General features: G+C 42.1%; 1 protein-coding gene across 1 annotated transcript; it reads left to right on the top strand.

The window, feature by feature from the left end:
- The first annotated feature begins 975 nt into the window (after nucleotides 1–975).
- LOC143976031 (derriere protein-like) lies at nucleotides 976–7,153 on the top strand. The gene is made up of 2 exons (XM_077478534.1): nucleotides 976–1,228; nucleotides 6,326–7,153. Exons 1-2 carry the CDS (start codon nucleotides 976–978, stop codon nucleotides 7,135–7,137), a joined length of 1,065 nt encoding a protein of 354 aa, XP_077334660.1. The 3' UTR covers nucleotides 7,138–7,153.
- The last annotated feature ends 9,724 nt before the right edge of the window (nucleotides 7,154–16,877 follow it).

Here is a 16,877-nt window from a genome sequence, read left to right as displayed (position 1 = left end):
AGACAGACATTAGATAATAGTTTCTGGATTTTACTGTTCTTGACTGGATCAGGCAATGATATAATATCTATTAGGCAACCATTGCTGGATGAGGCTTCACTGAAGCTATAGTGGTAGGACAGATTAGACAACTTTCTTCTCAATTCTGTCTTGCCTTTGAAATGCTTTACCTGGAGGTGTCTGAAGCATGCCTATCCTGCTCCTTAGGCTACACACAAACAGTCAACCAGGACTTGCTTATGTTAGGTACACATGGGCTGAATATCATCCAAAGACGGTCAGTTTGGCAGTTACCGGATGTCTTTTGGCCTGTGTGTACAGCTCCTCGTCCGAACAGAAGTTGGTCTCATGACCAGCTTCTGTGGAGCAAGCATTCTGAAAAATCAGATACCTGTTCAGTAACCAATCTGGTGATTGACCAGTGTGTTCTTGCATTGGGGGGTAGTCCTCCTGTCAGAACACGATAACACAGTCGTGGAGATCGCTATTCTAACATTGCATAGTTGCATAGTTCTTCAGGTTTTTTTTTGTTCAGCCTGCTGAGTTGAATGAAAAAAACTTCCTGTGTGTGCCAGGCTTTAAGAACAAGACGCCTGATATAAGTGTTAAAGTGCTCAGTTTGTGCCTGAATCCACACTTTATGCATCTGCATAACTATTTCAAAAGCCTAGTCCAGAGACTCTTGTAATTCTATTGTCCTTGAATGATGATTGTGAGAAAGATGGTATGGAAATTAGATACAAAATGTAGACACGTCTTAAAGGCATATAAAATGTATTAGTGTTAACTAAAAATTGGTAAGCTAAACTTTGGAATGTGATTGTTTACATTCAAAAAGCAGGAGGTAGGATAATGACTTTTTAACGCCTCCCTCCCGACTCCAAAAAGCTGACAAATGTCACACTTTGGATGCTTGAGCTACTACTTAAGAAAGGGCAACAGGAGCAGTAAGGCAGATGACAAAGAAGCAGAGCCATGGATGTCCCTGTGCTATTCATCTCTTTTCTTCTAGCCCTCATTTTGCTGGCTGACTGCACTGAGCTACCTTTTCAGGAGAGGATGCTTCTCAAAGCCTTGGGATTAAATGGAAGACCACAACCAGTCTCTCCTGGACCCGTACCAAAATCACTTTGGAAAATTTTTGAGAAAGGAATAAATGCAGAGAATCCCTGTAGGATGGAGGGCTTTCAAGTTCCAGGGAACATTGTGAGATCCTACAGAGATCAAGGTTGGTAAACAAAATGGCTTAATGCTGTCCATGTGATATATTATGTATAATTCATTTTGTGTGTGTATATATATATATATATATATATATATATATATATATATATATATATATATTATACACACACACTTTTTTCTTTCCATTTTCAATCACAGGATAGCCATATTACTCCTTCTATTTATGTAATTTTAGGTATGTTCCACAATGACATTCATAATTGTCAGTAATTATTGTATTTCTAACGTAAAGTAAAAAGTAAAAGTAAAGTATTTCTAACTAGTTTTTGGTGTAGCACAAGTGTTTTGAGATTTCCCTACATATTTGCTGTTTGAACTGTAGTTTTACTAACATCGATCCTAAGATCCTTGCTTATCCACATTTTAATTCACCTGAATCCAGCTCCATAACTTTTTTATTTTAGCATAGCAAGCTTAATGTCTGGAAAACTTTGGTAAATAGGCATGAGGACTTTCCAGATCTTTTTTTTTTTTACTTTCTAAGTCACAGGGGTAAATGTAGTAAAGGCAAATTTTGGATTGTTTGCACGGGATGTTCCATTTTACAATGGAAATATTACCCAGAGCGTGGGGAATGTGGTTAAATGCCAGTTGGCAAAGAATACCCAATCATGTCCAAGGGAAATAACCTTTTTGCCTTTAGTACATCAACCCCACTAACTCAAAACAAGCATGCTGATTATGAATTCTAACTGACATTCCCTGTCTACCAGCTTATTGAGGCCACTGCATTGAAACCAGCCAGGCAACTAGCATTTTCAAAAGTAGGTTAGCAATGACAGTTTAGTTTAGTGTACTCATGACTTTCATTCTATTTGGCAGAATGTACTTGGGGTAAAATTAAGTGATTGTTCTTTCCTTCCCCGTGGATTGTTTCCCTGCCGTAAGGCCTGTAGAGAATAAACAAAGTACGCACAGCTTTTTCAGATTGAAAGAGTCTGGTGCACGGACCTGCACGTGCATCCCAGAGTGTATATCCGTGCATTGGACATGGATTCTGGGATGTGCTTGGAGATGGTTTGTGTTTATGGTTGGTTTGTGTTTATGCCCTTGTAAAAAAGTTTGTGAATCATAAACTCAGATCTAATTGTCACCCCTTATCTATCACCATGCAGATGCTCTGTGACCATAAACTTAAAGTTACATCACAGAACTCACAGAAAAAGGTTTCCCTTTATCAAGGGCAATAGCAGCTGAAAAAACAATTTTTGATTGCTGCTGATTTCCCTGAGAAAAGTTGTGTCAGCTGTCTAACACCTCTCTGTTATTCATTAAGGTTGGGTTCACAACAGGAGTCCGGTGTGTCTCCATTCATCGTTTCAGGTCCGATTTCAGACCGAATTGTTGGCTGAATCCAGACCTGAAATGGACCAAAAGACACACAATGCTCCTGTGAAATCCGCACCGGAGCCGCTGTGGAGATGTGTAAACCGGCTCCATAGAGAGCCGGTCACAATCTCCTGCTATGCAAATTGAATGCGGAGAAACCACATCCAATTCGCAATAGTGTGAACCCAGTCTTAAGGCATGTCAAACTCATGTTTTTAAGTCCATGTGGCCCAAATCCTCCTTGTGGCCCTGAGACCATTTAATGATATAAATTGAATTTAAGAGCTAAGCTGTTAAAATGTTTAAGAAATCTACACTTCCTTACATCATTTTACAGCTCAATATTTTCATAAATGTTTTATGGCCTAAGCTGCAATTGTGAGTGTAATAATAATTACCAAAGTGCAAAATTTTCTTATAGAATTATGTACACGTGATCCTCGGTAAACATAATGTGTTTAACCAGTTAAGGATGGGAAGGATTTGCCCCCTTAATAACCAGGCCATTTTTTGCAAAACGGCACTGCGTCACTTTAACTGAAATTGCGCGGTCGTGCGAGGCTGTACCCAAACAATTTTTTTTCCTACAAATAGAGCTTTCTTTTGTTTTGGTAGTATTTGATCACCTCTGTGGTTTTTTGCTAAAATAAATAAAAAAATGAAAAAAAAAAAAAAACAAATTTCACCATCAGTTTAGGCCAATATGCATTCTTCTACATATTTTTGGTTAAAAAAAAAAAAAGCAATAAGCGTATATTGATTGGTTTGCGCAAAAGTTATAGCGTCTACAAAATAGGGGATAGATTTATGTCATTTTTATAACTTACTTATTTTTTACTAGTACTGGCAGCAATCTGCGATTTTTTGTGGGACTGTGACATTGCGGTGGACACACTTTTGACACTTTTTTGGGACCAGTGACATTTATACAGCTATCAGAGATAAAAAATAGCCAATGTGTCGAGTAATTTTGAGAGCACAGCACATTTACACTGTTATACAAGCTGTACACTCACTACATTGTAACAAAGTGTAATTTCTTCAGTGTCGTCACAGGAAAAGATATAATAAAATATTTACAAATATGTGAGGGGTGTGCTCACTTTGTGAGATACTGTATACTCTCCAGCACACGCTGGCAATCCAAGCCTGCATGTGACGGAGAAAAACAGGGGCAAAAGTTGATTCTACAATGTCCTATTCATGCTTGACTATGAATATCTATAAATCTCCAAGCACATCCCAGAATCCATGTCCAATGCACGGATGTACACTCTGGGATGCGTGTGCAGGTTCGTGCACCAGACTCTTGTGACTTGTGTATCCCATGCAGGGGAAGATGGCCCCTTTGCATGGGTGTACAGATCAGTATGCCCCTTTGAATGAGACCTAAAGGGAGAATTACCCTGACTTTGGAGAGATCCCTTCCCATTTTCTGTTACCGTATTTTTCGGACGATAAGGCGCACCGGATTATAAGGCGCACTAGCAACGACCGGCTAATATAATGGATATTTCCATATATAAGGCGCATCGGACTATAAGGCGCACTGGATTATAAGGCGCATTTAATGAAACACAACTCGGATGCGGTACTGTAAGTCAAATTTTATTCAACTCTTTAGCAATAACCATAAAATGGTCTATAACAATAACTCTTAACACTGTTCAATTAAATACAAAACCAGACAATTATTTTTTCACTTTATTCTTCAATAACTATTAACACTGTTCAGTTACCGGTGAATACCGTACAAAACCAGACACTCACTTTTTCACTTTATTCTTCTCCCGCAAATCCATCAAATTCTTCATCTTCAGTGTCTGAGTTTAACAATTGGGCGATTTCGGCATCAAGCACGCCCGTATCCCTCTCATCATTCTCATCAGTATCCGAGTCAGGCTCGTTGCTGTCATCGGTACCGGTACTTAGCTGTTCAGTGATAATTCCGGACTTCTTGAAAGCTCGGATTACACTGGTGACTGATACCTTCGCCCAGGCATCCACGATCCACTGGCAGATAGTGGCGTAACTCGCCCGGCGTTGCCTCCCTGTGTTGGTGAATGTGTGTTCGCCTTCTGTCATCCAATGCTCCCACGCAGCTCGCAGTTTAACTTTAAACGACCTGTTGACACCTATATCTAGTGGCTGCAGTTCTTTGGTTAATCCACCTGGAATGATGGCAAGCACCGAATTAGTTTTCTTCACTTGGGCTTTGACAGTATCTGTCAGATGGGCGCGCATGGAGTCACAGACCAATAGGGATGGAGATTCGTGGAAAAAGCCGCCCGGTCTCTTGACGTAAACCTCTCTCAGCCACTCACTCATCTTCTCCTCGTCCATCCAGCCCTTCGGGTTAGCCTTGATGATGATGCCAACCGGAAACTTTTCTTTTGGCAGAGTCTTCCTCTTGAAAATTACCATGGGTGGTAGTTTCTGGCCATTAGCCTGGCAACCGAGAACTACAGTGAAGGATGACTTTTCGTTTCCTGTAGTGCGTATAGATACCGTACTGGTCCCTGTTCTCTCGACAGTACGGTTTACAGGGATATCAAAGGTAAGGGGGACCTCGTCCATGTTGGTGATGTGCTCTGGTCGGATTTTCTGTTCATTGATCTTGTTCTTGCAGTAGGTATGGAAAATGGCCATCTTTTCTTCGTAATCCTTTGGCAGTTGCTGTGACATAGTGGTTCTTGTGCGGATAGAGAGATTCCGCCTTTTCATGAAACGGAAGCACCAAGAGGGACCTCCTCGAAAGTCGTTGATCTCCATGTCGCGTGCGATCGCTGTTGCTTTGAGTCGAATAGAGACAGTAGAGACGCTTCTACCTGCGGTTCTCTGTTCAATAACCCACTGTTCAATTTTGTCCTCCAACCGTGGCCATCTTGCTTTGTTTCCTCGGAAACTCAGTTTGGTCTTCTTTACCTGGCGCAGGGCATCTTCTTGCTTCCTCCACTTTCGTACCATTGATTCATTAATGTTGAATTCTCTCGCAGCTACTCTATTTCCATGCTCTACTGCATGACTGATAGCCTTCAGTTTGAAATCCGCTTCGTAAGCATGTCTCTTAACAGGAGCCATTTTTGGGGCAGCGGGTATACCGTAGAAAATGAACGAATGAATGCGCACACCTCCTGACTAAGATGGCCGTAATGCTCACGAAGCTGCACTGCTTGGATTGGGCATTACGGCCATCTTAGTCAGGAGGTGTGCGCATTCATCTCATCGCTATCAGTCACGCAGTAGAACAACCTAAGAGAGGTTTACGGTACGTCAGTTTACGGTAAGAGACCGGGTGGCTTTTTCCACGAAGGTCATATATAAGGCGCACCGGATTATAAGGCGCACGGTCGATTTTATGAGAAAATTTAGGCTTTTACGTGCGCCTTATAGTCCGAAAAATACGGTATTTCCCTGATAGAGGAAGTGAAGGTAAATCTCCCTATAGACAATAGAAGGAAAACATTTAATTTGAAGTCTTAGGCTGACAATACACTATAAAATTGTCTTGTATCATTTTCCTGTAGATTTAGAAAAACTATATAATATGAAGTCAAAGCTAAACACTTTCAATTTGTATGCAATCAGGCAGGCTGTTGCACTACATATTAGAAGGTAAATCTAAAGGAAACTGAATAAGAAACTTGTATAATGTATGCCCAGCTTTAACCATTATCTATTCTATCCAAAAATTAGCTACAATCTTGTTTAAAATAATTTACATGAATATTTATCCATTACTCTTCCACAGGACCTTTTGTCTCCAATGAGGTATCACATAAATCCTTATGCTTCAAGAAACATCTCTTCTTTGACCTTTCTGTGATTGAGAAAAGGGAACAGGTGACCTTTGGCCAACTTGAGATCAAATTCAAGCACAACACATATCATGGACGTGAATTCCAGCTTCGGTTGTACCATCCACTTCATATGTCTTTAAAGGGAATGCGAGACCACCATACAAGTAGGAAGCTTCTCTTTGCACAGTCCTTTCGTCTACTTCACAAGTCTCTTAATTTCAATCTGACAAAGATGGCACAGGACTGGACCGCCTTTGAAAACAACATGGGTCTAGTTATGGAAATATTTGCAGATGATGAAGAAACAACAGTTAACAAATTCTCCCAACTGTGTGAGCAAATCCATTCCTTTGTCCACATCTCTCTGGTCACAGTATCACTTGACCCTACTAGCTGCAAGGCTTCAAGACCCAAAAGAAATGCAGAGTCTTCATTGCCAACTCCCAGTAACCTATGCAAAAAGAGGCGTCTCTACATTGACTTCAAGGATGTCGGCTGGCAAAACTGGGTTATTGCTCCACGAGGCTACATGGCCAACTACTGTCATGGAGAGTGCCCTTACCCACTGACAGAGATGCTTAAGGGTACCAACCATGCTGTGCTACAGACATTGGTGCACTCTATAGAGCCAGATGTCACACCACTCCCTTGTTGTGCTCCAACTAAGCTATCACCCATCTCTATGCTATATTATGATAACAATGACAATGTTGTGCTGAGACATTACGAGGACATGGTTGTAGATGACTGTGGGTGCAAATAAATAAGTTTTATTTTTTTTTCTTTATGATTATTTTAACCTAGACTCTCATCCTGCATTTGGATTTACAAATATATGGGCTATCTACTGCAATTCTACATTAATCCTACAACCACTGGCTTATTGTTGTATTAAAACCGACTTTGAGATGTTCTTATGAATGAAAAAACAGATGCCTGTCAAATACCCAAATTACCTCATCTGAGAGTAATGCAAATGTGCCGTTCTCAGCATGAACTATGCATGGACTTTAAGCACTGGAATACAATATTTGACTGGATCTCCCTTCTGGACATTTTCTGTCCTTCTACGTAGTTAAAGTGAACCACATAAGGGCTATGAACTGGCTGGACACAGAGGGGGTACTGGAAGTTCCAAAGATGAACCAAATACCTAACTAGCAAATCACCTACCTAGCAAGGTGGCAGAGGTGTGAATACCAAGGTTTATCGTGCAACATATGAAACTTTATACATTTATATTGCAACTTTGTATTTGACTGTTTGCCCAGAGTTCAGCTATATACTTTCCCCTAAATTGCCTTAGGCCTTTAGAGCATTTCATCTTTTTTTAATCATCAAATTTACATCAAATTTAAATGGCTTTGTTCTGAAACTGTACCTGCATCAATATTTAAATAAAATGTAAAAACAATTTTTAAATACATGTCATTGCATATTATTTTGTCAAATAATGTAGAAAACGACTACTAAATGCTATTCGAATCTAGACTGCTTTTATGCTTAATGCTTTCACAATTTTTTGCTTTTAGGGCTGATGTACACTACAGATTCTAAACTTGAGTTTAGGAGCTTTTAGCGTTTTTTTTGCGGAAGCTTCTAAACTCGACTCAATAAAAGCCTATGTGTCCATGTACACATAGGCTTTTACAAGAGTTTAGAAGCTGCTACGGTTAGGGGAGGTTCAACTTCCCTCAACCCCCCTCTCCTGAACGTGGAAGAATCCCATTCTAGATGGGAACCGTTTTGACCGCAGGCAACAAAACATGGTGCAATTTTGCAGTGTTTTACATTTTCCCATGGCCAGCGGTCAACATAGTCTGTGTGTACATGAATACTTATATGGTTCTAAAACTAGAGGGCAGGGTGTGTGCTCTCTCTTGCTTTGTACTTTATAGAATTGTCTGCCACCCAGTGGATTTCAGAAAGAGCAGCAACACCCGGAGTGGATTCAATACTTTTTAGTTGCATCCCAGTGGAACTGGATAGGTGGGGACAGCGCCGTTCTTGATTTGGATATATAATTTTGCACTAAAACTAGAGGGGCAATTTGACTTTTAGCTTTTTGTGTGATAGAGCTTGGTGTTCTTTATGTAAATCAAGTTGTCTTTTACTTTTGATTTAATGGGAGAAGACACTAAGGGGTCTATTTTACACAAAAAATGCTGGACAAACAAGACAAGAATTCACCCAGCCCAGTCAAATTTTGACCAAATTTTACTTAATACTGTAATTTCCCGTGATCGGCAACTGCAACTTGTGTCCATATTGCAGTATTTTTATTAAGTGTGATAATTAAAGGATAAGTTCAACTTTTTGAAACAGGTTACACCCATATTCGGGGTGTAACATGCTACAGATGCCCCAGCTCCTGTTCCCCCCAATCTGACAGCTAGCGGGGGATCTTCTCCCCCCCCCACTAGCTGTCACAATCTGCAAAAAATGCGGCTGTGCGGAGCTCCACCAGCCCAGTCACATCATCCATTCACAGTGTTCTGTGTATGCGAAAACTACAAGGTCAGACAGCCTCTGCGGCTGTTGGCTTGTAGTCTACAATGAACTAATACGGTGCTATTGAGCACTGTGGTAGTTCATTAAGTCTTCCTGTCACAGTGTAACGGAGGTACGGGCTAGACATGTGCATCTTTCAGACATTATGATACATCCAAATGTCTGAATAAATAAAAACCCATTTCAACTAATATGAAAGAAATTATAGCGGATATAACAAATTAATTCAACGTGATTTGGTAATTCGTTAAAGATCTCATGAAACAAACGTAAATCTTATTGTCCAATCAGCTGATTAAGTTTGTGCTGAAGGTTGGATTACTGGCAAAGTGCATTCCAGAGAACTGAGTTAGAAGGGTGTTATATTGTATTTGAGCAGAGGAGAAGATATATTGTCATTGTGTGTGTTAATAGATTCAATAAACAAACGATTTTACAAACTACGAATCATTATCACGAATATATATACATACATAAATATCAAATTTCAAATAATACAAAGTAAATTATAGTGGATACAACAAATTAATTTGCCACGATTTGAGATTCAGTATAACAAATATCAACACTCTACAGAAATAACAAACTATCCAAAAACAAATTAAATGTAACATAACGAATATAACAGAACGAAATGATGTATTTTACAAATGACACAAACTGAAAATAAACAAAATTTTCCGTTGTGCACAAGTCTAATACCGGTGTTCTGGCAGATAGTGTCCTGCCATCATATAGTGTCCGCCCCGTACTGCGCATGCGCAGTACGGGGCAGAAGAAGCTTTGGAAAATCTTCGAAGATGAACGGCGCCTGCGCCGTGAGTGGAGGTGGTAGCCCCACCATCCAAGCGGACATAGGGTTGGGAAAACTAGAGGGCCCCTCGTGGGGGTGGATGGTGGGGATAGAACCTGGACTCACGGCACAGGCGCCGTTCATCCTCGGCTATTTTCGGAATCTGTGTGTGCTGTGTACTGTGCATGCGCAGTACACAGCGGACACTATCCGATGGGGTACCATATATGATAGGACACCGGCTGACAGATACACAGACAGTTTGCAGGACCACGGCATTACACCCACGATCTGCTGATCATAGGTGCAATGCTTTACAGGTCACTCACAAAAAAATTTAAATAATAATAAATGCATTTTTCTTTTAGCTGCAAAAAAATTTGCATTTTTTATTTTTTTTGTAAAGATGAACTTATCCTTTAAGGAAAATATTGCATTGTGGTCTACTAGATGGGGCTGGCAATTACAGGAAATCACTGGCAAAATATGGTCAGAATTCATCGTGGCTGTGTGAATACATTTGTCCAGATTTTTCTTCCATAAATAGACTCCCTAATTTTTCGAGGGCATCCGATGCAGACTGCAGTTTACCTGCATTATAAATGTGTGTATGTAAATGACATGTCATAAATGCTGCCACTAATGACCTCTTCATTTGAAAATGCTTATTGCCTTGCTGCTATGCACACCTTCTAGCTTCAATACTCCTATGTCGTTGACCTAAAACAAACAGATGTGCACATCAGACTTTTTTTCAACTTTCCAGATCTGCATACTGAATCTGGGTCAGTGAATCTCAGAGAGAATTGAAGCCAAAGAATCAAAATTAAAGTCATGCCACTGGAATTTTTAGAAGCAGATCAACAATGAAACAAGCCATCATAATTCTTTCACGACAGGTTTACGTTAATCTTTATTTAGAAGCAAGGTTACATGAGAGCTTTTAAAGAGGAAATGAGCTGTGGAAGTTGTACCCAAATATGCGGTCAGAGTGCAAGGAACTAGTCATCAGTATTGCCTGTGATATCTCTGCTGATGACCTTTTCCCATTAGGCCTCTTTCACACTGGGAGCCGATTCCTATCCGATCAGCAGGGGATCAGCTCAAAGTTTCCTTGCTCATCAGAGCAGAGCAAAGTGGCCTAGGACAGAGTCTGCTCTGCTTTCTGGTCAGACGGAAGTAAATGGACTCTGATGTCCATTTACACCCGACTACTTCCAATCTACCTAAATGGAAAAGAATGGAGTCCTCTTCCATTTTTTTTTGTCAGCTTACACCCTCCTGTCCATATGGATGAATGGACATTCTGGTCAGATCCACCTGGAAAAACAGACTTGAAATGCTTGTGTGAAAGGGGCCTTACTGACTTACCATGCTTTGTTCTTCACCATTTGTGTGGAGGTGGCCTTCTTGGCAGAGGAGCAGGGCTTTGCTTCCTAATGATACAGCTTTTCCCACTGATTAACAGGCAGCAGTAAAAGTGCTGGAAACAGATCAACAGAATGAAAAGCAGCAGAGAGATCCTTGTACTGCAGGTCCTCAGGTACATGTTCTTCTCAAAAAAGGAGAACATTGTTTAGCACAATACTGGGATAGCCTAGCAGAGGCAGAAATTCTTTAAAAGACACACAGCTTTGAAGTTACATAATACAAGTGCTTTTGTTTTTTAGTCAAGGCACCCTTTAGCCCTTGTACACACGGTCGGACATTCCGACGGAAAATGTCCGATTGGACCAGGTTGTCAGATAATCCGACTGTGTGTGGGCTTCATCTGACTTTTTCCGTCGGAATGTCCGACCAACAAAGTTTGAGAGGTGGATATAACATTTTTCGACACCATGTTCCAATCGTTTGTAGAGAATTCCGATCGGACAAAGTGCCATGCATGCTCAGATCAAGTTCCTAGACCAAAGCTATTGGCTGCTAGCCTGAACCTAGTCCCGTCGTAACTAAATAACGTCATCACGTTCCGAACGATCGGATTTTCAGACAACTTTGTCCGGCCGTGTGTATGCAACAAATTTTGTTGTCGGAATGTCCGACCGTGTGTACAAGGGCTTAGAATTGCACACAATGCCGGGGCACACCAGTCTGAAGGCTTGAAGGCTCATGTTGCATTTTTTAATAGGCTGCTTTATGCTTGTGAAACACGCAAAAGAGGTGCTGCCATGATTTTAAAACCGTATCCCACCAAAACGCATGGTACTGCAGTATCATGTGTTTTGGTGGGTGCAAATGTACATGCAATTGGTGAATGCATGGGAGTGCCATTAAGAATTAATGGCACCCACGTGCATGTGCAAAAGACAGCACATTTTTTTGCAGTGCTAGAAAACACGCAATTTCACATGCATTACCACACTGTGAAAAAAAAACCTAAAATGCAATTTGTAAGGCAGTGTTAAGGAGTTACGGTAAGTGGTCTGTAGTTTTTACATTCCCCCAATCCACCCTCCAGCACAAATCTCCCCCCACCTAATTTGAATTGAATTTGTGGGGGAGAGCTTCTGTGGGGGGGGGGGGGGGGATTTGTGCAGGAATGTGCAGGGTTTGATTACCATTTCTACCCACAATTTATGCTGCCATGACATACCTGGAGATAGGGGGAGTTAATCAAGCACTATACTGTCTTATCATAAAAGGGTTAGTCTATTAACTTCTGTGCACAGAAAGGAGGGAGAAAGCACATCCCACACCTCCTCTTAGCTTTCTCCTTCTCTATGCTGTTATCTGTACTCTTTGCTGCAAAACTGAAAGCTGTTTGGGCCACCCGACCTGTTCTTAGAAACTGATGATGTTATTGGTTAGTAGGACGCATGTGTGTGGCTTGCACAGCATTCAGTTTTGCAGGAAAGAGTACAGGTAACAGCATAGAGGAGGAGAGAGCCAGGAGGAGGTGCGGGATACGCTCTGTACACAGAAGTTAATAGAGTCACCTTTTATGATGGGACTGTGCAGGGCTTTTGGTCATTTTGCTGTGGCACCCCTGGGGACTCTTTGAAGCACCGCAGTTGAAAAGCCTTGTCTTAGGTGATCTCACACTGCAACTATACAGCTAAGACTGCAGAAGAAGAGTGTGTAGACATAGAAAAGTATGGCTGATATAGAAGATGAATTAAAGTGTAATTAAAAAACACTCTCAATCAACATGAACTATTTTTAATCCTTATGCAACTATCATTAGTAAATAGAGAGGAAGTTATATTATATTCTCTTGTTTTAAACTTTTTTTGAGGTCATACATCCCAGGAGTTTTCAAGGGTATTTATATGTCTTTCATACATATAGAGGAAGGGAGGAGAGGCTCTCTCAGCTAAGCACACATTCCTGCCTGATCTAAGGGCAGATGGATTCTACGAAGTAAATTCTACCTGAATTATCTGCTTTTACTCAAGATGGCCATGGCTAGAAATGCTAGGGTGTACTTCTCAAAGTGATTTCTCAAGAAAATAAAACTTGGAGATATGGATGGCTGGGTGAGTTTGCATTGAATTAAATAGCATTTTCAGTTGATTTGGAGCAAATTGGATCTTGCTTTATAGGGTTTCCCTGGATAATCTGTGGGTATAGGATTTTTGTATATGCAGATTTTAAGTTTAATTTTTATCTTTTTCTAATGTTTGTCTGAGGGCAGAGGAGTGCAGACAGAGACCGTGCACCATGCAGTGCGCAGGAGAGATTCTGAGAGAGAGAACAAGAGCGTGGTGTGGGAGCAGACGGCTCTGCCTGTGCTGTGAGACTGGGTCCATGACCCCCCCCCCCCCGATGGGTGACCAGGAGAGGTGGCAGGCATGGGCTGTGGACCGGGACACCCACTGTCACCAGGAAAGGAGGCAGGCACGAAATTGGCCGGTTTTGGCAGGGTGACCGGCGGACGGGAGGAGGCAGCAGGTACGGTGTGAGTACACCCCTCACATTTTTGTAAATATTTTATTTTATTATATCTATCTATATATATATATATATATATATATATATAGAGAGAGAGAGAATTCTAAAATACATTCCTCATGTCCGATTCAACGATTCAACGATTCAACATATTCATCCCTTTAAAGCAGGGGTGCCCAACCCTTTGTTGTGGCCCGCCACCTCCTGCTCTGGGATTGCAGGACGGCAAGCACAGATCGCGGGTTCCCAGCCCACCATCCCTGAGCATCAGTGCGAAGAACAGAGCTGGCGTTAGAGGAAACGGAGCTGATGCTTCCTGCATAGTGCTGGCTCCTGTCATAGGCTCATAGAGTAAAGCATGCGATGTCCATGTCTGCTCTGCATAAGCAGAGTGAACACAGACCTGTCATCTGCCTGCTCCACTGATTGTGACCCGCGACTGTTTACCAAGTCGCTAAAGTGGCACTCGCTTTTGGGCACCCCTGCTTTAAAGACTCTGAAGTTACAGAACAATACCTATTGATCTGCCAGAAATGTATTCCACTCCTAAGTCGCGTTGTGGGCTGATAACACACAGCTTTTTGATTGACTGAGTGGTGTCAGCCCTGCTGAGCCTTTTTTTACTAAACTGCTCAGACTTACCTGCTCATCTCCACAACATAAAGCCTTGGCGTTGGACACCGGCAACTCTGAATTTTTGACAAACACATGGACAATTAAATTTTGTGCAAAAACAATTAAATTATAAAGTGCAAATCAGTGATTCATTTCAAAGTGCCCAAAAGAGTAGACATGTGCGATTCGTTTCGTACGAATCTCAAATTCGTACGAATTTTCCAAAATTCATACGTTCGGGAGGATCTGAAATACAAATTGCCGTGCGTCCGAATTCTGTACGCAATACGAATTTTTGTTTACGAATTTCGGATTTCGGATCATTTGTCGTCGCATCAACGATGACTCAGTCATTATGCTTATTATGAGGGGCTCCCACCATCCCTGTGCTATGCTGACTTCCTCCTGGGTCTGTACCTCTGCTGTGCATATTATGAGGGGCTCCCACCATCCCTGTGTTGTGCTGACTTCCTCCTGGGGCTGCTTATTATGAGGGGCTCCCACCATCCCTGTGCTGTGCTGACTTCTTCCTGGGGCTGTACCTCTGCTGTGCATATTATGAAGGGCTCCAACCCCACTATCCCTGTGCTATGCTGACTTCCTCCTGGGGCTGCTTATTATGAGGGGCTCCCACCATCCCTGTGCTATGCTGACTTCCCCATGGGGCTGTACCTCTGCTGTTCTCATTATGAGGGGCTCCCACCATCCCTGTGCTATGCTGACTTCCTACTGGGGCTGCTTATTATGAGGGGCTCCCACCATCCCTGTGCTATGCTGATTTCCTCCTGGGGCTGCTTATTATGAGGGGCTCCCACCATCCCTGTGCTATGCTGACTTCCTCCTGGGGCTGCTTATTATGAGGGGCTCCCACCATCCCTGTGCTATGCTGACTTCCTCCTGGGGCTGCTTATTATGAGGGGCTCCCACCATCCTTGTGCTGTGCTGATTCCTTCCAGGTGCTGTACCTCTGCTGTGCTCATTATGAGGGGTTTCCACCATTCCTGTGCTGTACTGACATACTGAGCACAGCAGAGGTACAGCCCCAGGAGGAAGTCAGCACAGCACAGGGATGGTCGGAGCCCCTCATAATAAGCAGCCCCAGGAGGAAGTCAGCACAGCACAGGGATGGTGGGAGCCCCTCATAATATGCACAGCAGAGGTACAGCCCCAGGAGGAAGTCAGCATAGCACAGGGATGGTGGGAGCCCCTCATAATAAGCAGCCCCAGGAGGAAGTCAGCATAGCACAGGGATGGTGGGAGCCCCTCATAATAAGCAGCCCCAGGAGGAAGTCAGCATAGCACAAGGATGGTGGGAGCGCCTCATAATAAGCAGCCCCAGGAGGAAGTCAGCACAGCACAGGGATGGTGGGAGCCCCTCATAATAAGCAGCCTCAGGAGGAAGTCAGCATAGCACAGGGATGGTGGGAGCCCCTCATAATAAGCAGCCCCAGGAGGAAGTCAGCATAGCACAGGGATGGTGGGAGCCCCTCATAATAAGCAGCCCCAGGAGGAGCAGGCGCAAACTGGACCAGCGGTGCATGGCAGACAATCCGCTTCTCTCTTTCTCATCTAATGAAACTTTGTATTTCGGATAGGAAATTCTTCAACGGAATTTCGTATTTCGGATAAAAACCAAACTTCCATCAGCATCGACTGTCATATTGAGGTATATTTTTGCCTTTAAATTCATCGTAACGAACGTCGTTCATACAAATTAACCAAAATTCGTATGTCGTACGAAACTAAACGGAATTTCAGACATGAAATATGAAGTACGAATTAATTTTAATACGAATCGTAACGGAACAGAACGAAACGAATTTATTGACGGTGCCCATGTCTACAAAAGAGTTCATAAAACTGAAAAATGAGCCAATCTTCAACCGAGTGAATGAGCAGCATATAAAAAAGGTACTTCAGGCAATAATTTCTTCCACCACCAGAGGTCCCCCCTATAGAAACAGGACTAAACTGGCTAATTCATTTTGCAATATTCACCTAACGGAATACAACATTTCCTATCTTTGACCACAGGTTTTAGCACAAATCATTTCTCATTAAGCAAACCAGACAATAAAAACAGTTCACAGGGCAACACTTTTTTATCAAAAAATAAAAAACATTTCTTGTGAAAAAAAAGAAATACAATAAAATGCAATAATCAGAGCACACAATAACAGTGCTTCACCCAGGTGACATTTTAAAAGCCTTTACAGCTCATCATTTTAGTGACTGATGGCCCAAGAATAATTGCTCTCATGCCAGGATGCGTGGCAATACCTAAAATATGTGGTGCAATTTTGATTAAAATTGTTACATTGTATTTATTCAATGACACTTGCAGAAAGTCTGCAAGTGTAACCTGACACAGGAGTGGCTGCAATTGAAAAATATCCCCAAAGAGTTCACTGGAACTAAGGGGCCAAGCCCAACCCCTGAAAAACAACCCCACACCATAATCCCACTGCCACCAAATGATTTAGGCCAGTGCACAAAGAAAGGTCCAGGGTCCTGACCTAAATTAGTGTGCAGACTGCAAGTGGGGCCTTCTTGTCCATCATCAGTGCCTGTCATCACAAATACACTTCTGAAAGAATGGTCAAACATTCCCATAGACACACTCCTAAACCTTGTGGACAGCCTTCCCAGAAGAGTTATAGCTGCACAGGGTGGGCCAACTCAATATTGGACTC

This window comes from Lithobates pipiens, unplaced genomic scaffold (assembly GCF_037356315.1).
Source record: "Lithobates pipiens isolate NorthernLeopardFrog02 unplaced genomic scaffold, aLitPip1_a1.2 Scaffold_13, whole genome shotgun sequence".
NCBI lineage: Eukaryota > Metazoa > Chordata > Amphibia > Anura > Ranidae > Lithobates > Lithobates pipiens.
The sequence above is the reverse complement of the archived record's forward strand: the minus strand, read 5'-3'. Positions and strand labels throughout refer to the sequence as shown.

Bases quoted from the DNA above. Each gene is read 5' to 3' on its own strand.
- LOC143976031 (XM_077478534.1), top strand. From the start codon at position 976: ATGGATGTCCCTGTGCTATTCATCTCTTTTCTTCTAGCCCTCATTTTG. The intron at 1,229-6,325 runs GTTGGTAAACAA...ACTCTTCCACAG, and splicing joins GAGATCCTACAGAGATCAAG to GACCTTTTGTCTCCAATGAG.